Consider the following 9,087-nt stretch of genomic DNA (forward strand, 5'->3'; position numbering starts at 1 on the left):
CTGAGGGCTGTGTTGGGACACTACTTGGCTTCTTGATGCCACGTATTATCTTTAAAGACTGCACCATATTACATTAAATCCACCCAGGTGGCAGTTCAGGGAAACCGGGCTGCCAGCCAGCCAGCCGTGATGCCGCCGCCTGACGCCACTGCCCCCAGACGGCAGCCCGCTTCCACGGCAGAGACGACAGGCAACCTTCTCTGCGCGGCTGCTTCTAACTTCAGAGTCTGTGCATCCAAAAAAGGAAGTGAAATGGTGGACGTGATTAATCCCAGTACTTTATTTACAAACGGGCTATGCAGATTCAGCAGTGTGATAGAAGTTCCATGTACAAGAGTAGAAATTAAAAATTCAGCTTTCAGGAAAAAATTTCTGATTTTTTTGGAAGGCGGAGACATTCTGAAGTAGACTCACCCCAGCATCATATTAGATGAAGACCGTCAAGAATGAAAACATAAAAAAAAAAAAAAAGAATGAAAATGTCACAAATTCCACTGTGATTAATAGCTCAGTTTATTAGCTGTTTTAATAAAGTACAACTTTATAGTGAAAATAATGTACTAGGAAGAGCTTTTTTTAAAGCTTTTTTATGATATGCTTACAAACCTCAGACGCCAGGGGAATTTCGCCCACAATGACACAGCACACAAGTCTCCTGTAAGCAGAGCTGAAGGCGGCCAGGTGGGCCGGCTGTTTACAGCCAGGGAAGCTCCTGGTGGACACCGTAAGAGGGGCTCCGGGATTACTAACGCAGAAACGCCGCTCTTCAGCTGTGGTGAAGCTTCACAGAGGCCCTTCCTTCGGCTGTAGCGACACTTACTCCAGCTCCACCTTGCCTTTCTGGTGCCTCTTCACCCTCGAGTAGGGACTCACTGTATCGTCCATCACAAAGTCGTACAGGACTCTGATCCAGGAGTTGTAGTGAGGGAGGCGGTCATAGTACTCGGCCGCTATCTTCCTCACCTACGAGGGCGAACACACAGCGACAGGGGCAGTGAGCGCAGACCGAGTACGATGGAAAGGGACAGACAGATGCTGGGTACAAACCCGGAGAAGCCACGAGACGTTCCTCCCTCCTGAAAGCAAACATGGAAAAGGCAGCTTCGGGAATTCTAACACAAGGCAGTTTTCATTTCAACACTGAAATACACTTGACCCTCGAGGATTACGGACTCTTTCCTATCACGCTCTGAATTGTGTATTTTCAATAGGTGAGGCCCCCCAAAACCCCTTGTCACACATCTATTAATGACATGCTAGTCACATACACTGTCACTACTCCATAAATACCAGCTGTCTGCAGAGGAAACAGAATGCTCCCTGAGACGCACCGGACAGGAAGGGCAGGAGGGGGAAGACGACCACAACACCGAGGACGCAGACAAGTGTAACGAGTTAAGGAACAGGACCGCATGCAGCGAGCAGGAACCCAGAGGACGGTGCTGAGCCTTGGGCTGTACGTCAAGTGAACCTGAACATAGCCAAGTGTACTGGGAGGCTGTTCAAAAAACTTGTGAGTTCAAGTACAGCTGACCCTTGAACAACACGGGTGTGAACCGCGAGGGTCCACTTACACACAGACATGTTTTTGATACACACAGCGTAAATGTGTCTTCTCTTCCTTATGATTTTCTTAACATTTTCTTTTCTCCAGCTTACCTTACTGCAAGAGCACAGTATGTAACACCTATAACATACAAAATATGTGTTGATCGACTGTTTACGTCATCCATAAGGCTTCCAGTCAACAGCAAGCCGTTCACAGTTACATTCTGGCGGAGTCAAAAGTCACATATGGATTTTCAGCCATGCAGGGAGTTGACGCCCCAACTTGTTGGTGCCCCAAGTTGTTCAAGGATCAACTCTACGGTTAATGTTGGAAAAAAAATCACTTTGTTCAAAGGGCAACCACCTTTATATCCTCTTTAAAAAGTAAGGGGGCGCCTGGGTGGCTCAGTCGGTTAAGCATCCGACTTTGGCTCAGGTCATGATTCCACGGTTCGTGGGTTCAAGCCCCACATCAGGCCCTGGGCTGATCGCTAGCTCAGAGCCTAGAGCCTGAGCCCATCGATCCAACAGTGATGAAAGTGACGGGAACTTCTATTCCCTTCGCACAGGGACTGCTCGATATCTTGGATGTATTTTGTAAGCTGGCAAATCCTTAGCACTGCTGACCCCCAAGGGCCACCACCAGGCTTAGGGATTCGGTGTAAACCCTGTAAAGTTAGGGTGGCAAACTCAGGACTTATACTTGTTTGCTTTGATGAGCAACTCAGATGGACAAAATACAGTAGATTCCTTTTAAAATGGGCAAGTTGCGGGGCGCCTGGGTGGCTCAGTTGGCTCAGGTCACAATCTCACCGTTCATGAGTTTGAGCCCCTCATCGGGCTCTGCACGGACAACTTGGAGGGTGGTGCCTGCTTTGATTCTGTGTCTCCCTCTCTCTCTGCCCCTCCCCTGCTCATTCTGTTTCTCTCTCTCATAAAAATAAACATTAAAAAACAAAATAAAAAGTAAAATGGGCAAGTTATGATTTATTTTGGTCATATAACCATCAAAAATTAGAATGTTTCAAATCCTTTACTTACCAGTGGAAGGTTTTTCCCGGGAACATTGGGGAAGTCATGGTGTTCATTGTGGTAACCCACATTGAAGGTGAGTAGATTCAGAGGCCCGTAATATGAGTACGTTTCATGTCCCTTTAAGAACATGTAATGTTCAGCTATAAAATGTCCAGAAATCGGGTGCAAACCTAGACCAAGTAAAGAGGCTGCCAACATGTAGACTAAAGATTTAATTCCCCAAACGTAGTAAATTATAATGTCGAAAGTGATCTGGATCACAGTATTAATCATTTCCAGGTAAGAAATCGGTTTGGGGTTGATGAACAGAGGTCGAAAAGCATAAAAGAGAGGCTGAAGGATAACCCACACGAACTTTCTGAAAGTGGTACAGAAAAACCAGCCTTCAAAATCGGTGGGGATGTCCACATCGATGCCATCACCCCCAAGGTAGCGATGATGGTCCATGTGATACCTCTTAAAGGAAATGGAGTATGGAACACCAATAGGAAGATTAGCAAATATTCCAAACCAGCGATTCCACAGGGCTCGGCTGTTGCCGAAGGCGCTATTGTGGGAGACCTCATGGATAGCCAGCGTCATGGAATGGTTAATGCAGCTGCCAAAGGCGTAAGCCCAGAAGAGGACCCACTTCCAGTCCAGGTCCTTCACCAAGTAAAACGCAACCAGCTGAGTGAGAACCATCAGCATTATAATCCAGATCAAGTTGGGATCAGGTTTCATCAAGGACTTTATCTCTGGGTACTTTGCTGTAAAGAAAAAACAATCAATCAGGAACTAAGTAAAGCACATAATAGTTCTGCAATTCTAATTAAGCCAACACATTAAATTAACCCATGAATTAATTTCCCCCCCAATCATTAAATGCCCTCTATTAGAAGTAGGTGTTCCAATAGTAAAGGTACTAAGTACCATGTTGCAACAAATTGAGAATTTATGCAGGAAAAATTAGCCTCAAAATCTAGATTCTCCACATTACCAGAAAGTCACACGTGAGTAAAGATTTCATGCTAATTCCCTTTTCACCCCTAATAATTCTTTGTATATAAAATGTGTAAGTTTTACAAAGTTGTGATCATAGTCTGAGAAACTTATTCTAAGAAATCTATTCTAGTATCTGACAGAATGTACAGTATACTTATATTATATACTTATATATAATGCATATGCAATCTACTTACACACAGACAGTATGTACTGAGATTTCATAATTTCCTTTACAGAGACTAAATCATTTCTGGTTGCCAGTTTTAACTTCTACCTACTTCCCTATCTGTAGACATTTAGATTTCTAATATTTTTTTGCCAGCGCAGGCTTCTTACGGCCATCAGGATAATTACAAAGGATTCTGCATATTTACGATGCCACTTTCCTAAGTGCTCATTTCTGTGTTAGAACTGCTAATTTGTTGGATTCTTATTTTCTCTGTTGAATATACATGCAAATATCCAAGCAGGATCTACATCTCAGCATGTGTCCCCCAAGGGCAAATGCAGACTCTTTGGGTCTTACTGCCTGCCCAGGCATAATCATTGCCTTTGGTTTTATGTGCTGCTGAGTAGGTTTGACCCAGGACAGCATGAGGACAAAGGACCTTTTTCTTTTCTTTTCTTTTTTAATGCTTATTTATTTTTGAGAGAGAGATAGAGAGAGAGCCGGGGAGGGACAGAGAGAGGAGACAGAATCAGAAGCAGGCTCCAGGCTCGGAGCCATCAGCACAGAGCCTGATGCGGGGCTTGACCCCACAGACCGCGAAACCATGACCTGACCTGAAGTTGGACACTTAATCAACTGAGCCACCCTGGAGCCCCCAAAGGACCTTTTTCTTGAGATAGGTCATTCAGAATATTTTTGAAAAGATAGAGAAGGGAAAAGTGCAGCTTCATCCTCTTTTCTCTAAATGTTAACATGAGGATTTCAACCAAAACTTAATCTACAAGGCAGGAAGCTATTTAGTCCAGTTTTATATACAAGACATGGGGGCAGTGCTAACACCCAGGTAACTCCCAGTTCTCTCTTTCCACTCCCTCTAATCTTTGTTGATTTAGTTCATTTCATCAAATGTTAATAACGTTGTAGGCAGTAGACCAAAAAATGTAATCCTCCAGGTCTAGATGTGAATTAGTCTAAAACTAATTTTCCTCATATGAATGAAAAGTTCAGTTAAGTTTTTCGTTAAAATATGAGCATTCAGGGAGTAATTCCACAACAAAACAACTGTTCAGTGAATTGTTGGATAAGCAGTAATCACTGGTACTAAAATATGTACTTTTGTTTAGACAGAGCTCCAGCATTTTTACTATATATAAAACTGAATTAAATGGACACATCTGCCTCAAGATAGAAGGCGATACGCATTTTATAGGTATTCTAAAATCAGGAGGGGCACCTGGTGGGGCTCAGTTAAGCCTCTGACTCTTGATTTCAGCTCAGGTCATGACCTTCTGACAACCCCTGACCCCACCCCACTCCCCCAGTCCCACATCCCTGCTCTGCACTGACATGGCAGAGCCTGCTTGGAATTCTCTCTCTCTTCCTGCCCCCTCCCCTGCTTGCACTCTGTAACCAAACATTTAAAATAAAAAATAAAACGACAAAGCTCCTATGCATTGTTCTCTCAGACAAATCAAGTTGCTCCAAGTGATTTTGTACCAAATTCTTGAAAAGCTTATTTTAGTCTGTAAAAACTGTACCACGACGGTACCAATATGAGTAAATAGGGAAAGAAGAGCTTTTTCAACAAATGGTGCTGGAATAGCGGATTATCCACCCTTCCTCACACCATACACAACAATTAACTCAAAACAGATCACAGACCTCAGTGTAAAAAAACGGGAAAACTCTGATATAAGAAAACAGAAGTAAATCTTCATAACCTTAGATTGCTTACTATACCAAAAACATAAGTGACAAAATTAAAAAACTGATAAACTGCACTGCATCCAAAACCTTTCATGTTACAAATGATACCATTAAGAAAGCGAACCCACAGAATGGGAGGAAATGTTTGCAAATCACCTATCTCATAAGTGACTTGAACCTAGAATACAGGAAGAACTCGTAAAGCTCTTACCAGTAGTTACCCAATTTAAAATGGGCAGAGAATCTGAACAGACTTTTCCCCAAAGCAGATACACAAATGGCCGATAAGCACACAAAAGGTGCTCAACATTATTAGTCACTAGGAAAATGCAAACTGAAACCAAAATGAGCTACTACTTCACACATGCTTGAAAGGCTATGACGAAAGAAGGCAAAGACAAGGACTTGGAGAAACGAGCCCACACACCCCACACACGTTGCTGGGGACCATGTAAAATGGTGCGGCTGGTTTGGAAGAGTCTGGCCCCTCCTCAAAATGCTAAACACAGAGCTACCGGTGACCCAGCAATTCCACCCCTGAGTAGCTACCCAAGAGGAATGAAAACACATCCATCTAATAACTTGCCTGTTCACAACAGCATTATTCATAATAGTCAAAAAGTGAAAACAGCCCCACAGTCTGCCAGCCAATGATTACATAAAGGAATGTGGACTGTCCATACAATGGAATATTACCTGGCTAAAAGGAGTGAAATAGTGACACGCTGCAGTATGGAGGAAGCTTGAAAATGTTAGGCTAAGGGAAAGAAGCCAGCCACCAAAGACCAAGGGCTGTGTAAATTCGTTTGTAACAAACATCCAGAATAGGTAAATCTGGAGAAACAGAAAATAGATTAGAGGTTGCTCAGGGCTGAGGAGCAAGACTGGTGAACACAGGAATTGCTTTTCTCCCCCTAAAACACAACGCTTGCAGAAATAGGTCTTATCATTTAATTATCTTTCCTGAGGTGGTTATTCCATCTCCACTGCTGAAACGGGACATTGAGCAGTTATTTGCACCTGAGCCGACAATTATACTTTCATTGAGAAACTTATGACCCTTTTTTACTTTCCAAGTGAAATGGTTCAATGATGTTATGTATGTGGGAAAAGGCTCACTGCAGAGATAAGCATCAATAAACACCTTTTCACTTCCTTGATTTTCTGAATGTTAGATGGCTAACTCCCAGTATTGAGGTGTTGGGTTTTTACAGATTATTCTTACGTAGCATGTGGATAAGTCATAAGTAAAAAGTATCATTAACTATGCTCTCTCTCCTGTTTAAGTGATTTGCACCATATTTACTTTAATTAAAAAGCACACATCCAAGGGCAGCTGGGCGGCTCAGTCGGTTAAGCATCAGACTCTTGGGTTTAGCTCAGGTCACGATGTCAGTTTTTAAGTTGGAGTCCTGAGTCCAGTCCCCAGTGGGGCTCTGCTGGGACACCCTGTATCCTACTTGGGATTCTGTCCCTCTCTCTCTCTCTCTCTCTCTTTGCCCCTTCCCCGCTTGTGCTCCCTCGCCCTCTCTTTCATAATAAACTTGGAAATATAGAAGAGAAAGAAGGAAAGAAAGCAGCATCCAGCTACCCTGAATAGCAACTGTAAAGGTTCAAGCTACCAATTTACTGATTCGATTTTTTAAAATGCATTTTAAGTGGACCTACTCCTATTTGTGGGGGAGGGGGGAGGATAAAAGCATGACATTTCTAACTTTAGACACCCCAGCAAAAAAAAAAAAAAAAAAAAAAAAAAAAAAAGCTTGCTTTCCCTTTTCACTGGGCAAACTGATGTCGAGTGAAAAATAAAAACTACTTAAGTACTACCCCTATTCCACTTAGCACCCATCAGGTTCCTGATTTTTTTCCAAGCTGAAAGCACCTGCTTTGGAGGCAATGTGACCCCCATCAGAACTCCAGCTGGAATGACTCCCTCGCCCTTTACCTACTCCTCATCTTTAACATGGGGGTAACAGCGACCTCGTTACTGCGAGGCCCGACCCGGGGGCACGTTTGGGACCCACTCAGCACCGAGGACTGGGCCCAGCATCGGGGGCATCCGGGGAGGGGCCTCTGCAGAGCCCGAGAAGCCTCCCTCCGCTGCCCGCGTCCTCAGCCCGCAGGGCTGAGCGGGGCCTAGCTCGCGGCGGGGAAGGGCCCCGAGTGTGCGGCTGGGACCACCCCGCGGTCCTCGGTGCGCCTGGCTTGTGGGCCGCCGACCCGGCCTCCCCGCGCACGCCCGCAGCAGCGTCCCGGAGGCCGCAGGGAGGGTCTCCGAGTCGCCGACCCGCCCTCCAGGGCCGTTCCACGCCCGTGCCGCCAGGGGGGCCGGAGCCCGGCCTCCCCCCGCCGCCGGAGCCGCTCCATACCCAGAACCCCCTTCCCTGCAGGGACCCCTCGCTCCAAAAACGCCGCCGGGGCCGCTCGCTGCCGAGACCTCACCCTCTCCCGCGCCACCGGGACCCCCCTCCCCACCGCCGTGATACCTCCCTCCCCACCTCCCGCCGGGACTCCCCTCCCTGCGGGCCCTTAACGGGCCGCGGGCACCGAGGAGCGCAGGCCGCGCTCAGAGCGCGCCCCGGAGACGGGAGGCCGCACGCACATAACGGGGCGCGGGCCAGGCCTCACCTAGGATCTCCCGGCGCCGGCTGGCGTGTGGCTCGTCGGTGTAGACCCACTCGAAGTCCTCTCGCGCGACGCGGTTCCCCATGGCGGCAGCTGGTGGGCTCGCTCCGCTCTCGCTTCCGGCCCGGCTCCTGCGAGGCAGCTGCGGCGGGAGCTCCCGGGGCTTGTCAGCCTGCCGCGGGCGGAGCGGCCGAGACAGAGGCCCGGGCGGAGCCCTGGGATCCGCCCGCTAGCCCCGCCCCGCCGGCCTCGCCCCGCCGGCCCCATTGGTTCCGCCCTGCTGGCTCAGCCCCGTTTACTCCGCCCCGCCCGCCGGCCTCGTCCGCTCCATTGGCCCCGCTCCATTGGCCCCGCCCCACCGCGTCCCGGCTTGCTTACGTGAAGGCGGGCTCTTTCACCGCCCAGTCGCGCCCGGCGCGAGAGCTCTGGTGAGCTGAGCGGAGCTAGTTCTCCGCGGCGCCTGTCGGCCTCTGCGGGAAGCGGAAACCGCAGGAGAGCGCGGGTGGGCGGCCGCTGGAGGCCGACTGAGACGAGAAGCTGCAGTCGTTGAGAGGGAAGGGACGAGGGCCTGCCTCCCCCCGCCGTCCCGCCTCGTCGGGGCCAGTCGCGGCCACGGCGTCTCGTGAGAGGGGCGACTGTTCCACAGCATGTTACCACCTCTCCTGTGGAAAAGAAAGGTGGGATGAAACTACAGAAAGGAAAATGACGTTCGAAAGCACGATTTATCCCCGCATCCCATCTGTCAGAGGGGAGCTCGGAGCTGCGTGGACTGCAGCCTCGGGCGAGAGTCCCCTCCCCGGTCAAAAGGTCCCCTCCCCTGTCAGAAGGTCCCGCTGCTGGCTACCGGGGGGTTCTGAGGCAGGCGGGCTGAAAGTCACCTTTTGGGAGAGGCCAGACTCCAGTTGGGTTGGGTGTTAAGCCTTGGTTTGCCGACCGGGACGCAGCACGAGTGACTCTTCACAACTCACCCCTTCCGATCCACCCCCAGCCTGCCTCAGGACACCAGAACTTTGAGG

General features: G+C 48.4%; 1 protein-coding gene across 2 annotated transcripts; it reads right to left on the bottom strand.

Annotated features, from left to right (window-relative positions):
• Positions 1–489: 489 nt before the first annotated feature.
• DEGS1 (delta 4-desaturase, sphingolipid 1) lies at positions 490–8,284 on the bottom strand. 2 transcript variants are annotated; one of them, XM_029934933.1, is made up of 4 exons: positions 8,075–8,090; positions 6,143–6,280; positions 2,590–3,332; positions 490–963 (listed from the first exon to the last, which is right to left on the bottom strand). In XM_029934933.1, the coding sequence occupies exons 3-4, from the start codon at positions 3,304–3,306 to the stop codon at positions 817–819; spliced, it is 864 nt and encodes a 287-aa protein (XP_029790793.1). In that variant the 5' UTR covers positions 3,307–3,332; positions 6,143–6,280; positions 8,075–8,090; the 3' UTR covers positions 490–816. The 2 variants fall into 2 exon arrangements, with proteins under 2 accessions (XP_029790793.1, XP_029790792.1); XM_029934932.1 differs by lacking the exon at positions 6,143–6,280 and having other exon boundaries at positions 8,075–8,284.
• Positions 8,285–9,087: the final 803 nt, after the last annotated feature.

Source organism: Suricata suricatta, chromosome 3 (genome assembly GCF_006229205.1).
Source record: "Suricata suricatta isolate VVHF042 chromosome 3, meerkat_22Aug2017_6uvM2_HiC, whole genome shotgun sequence".
In the NCBI taxonomy this organism is placed as follows: Eukaryota; Metazoa; Chordata; class Mammalia; order Carnivora; family Herpestidae; genus Suricata; species Suricata suricatta.

Bases quoted from the DNA above. Each gene is read 5' to 3' on its own strand.
- DEGS1 (XM_029934932.1), bottom strand. From the start codon at position 8,156: ATGGGGAACCGCGTCGCGCGAGAGGACTTCGAGTGGGTCTACACCGAC. The intron at 3,333-8,074 runs GTGAGGCCTGGC...TTTTCTTTACAG, and splicing joins CCGGCGCCGGGAGATCCTAG to CAAAGTACCCAGAGATAAAG. The intron at 964-2,589 runs GTAAGTAAAGGA...TCGCCCTCGTAG, and splicing joins CCGGGAAAAACCTTCCACTG to GTGAGGAAGATAGCGGCCGA.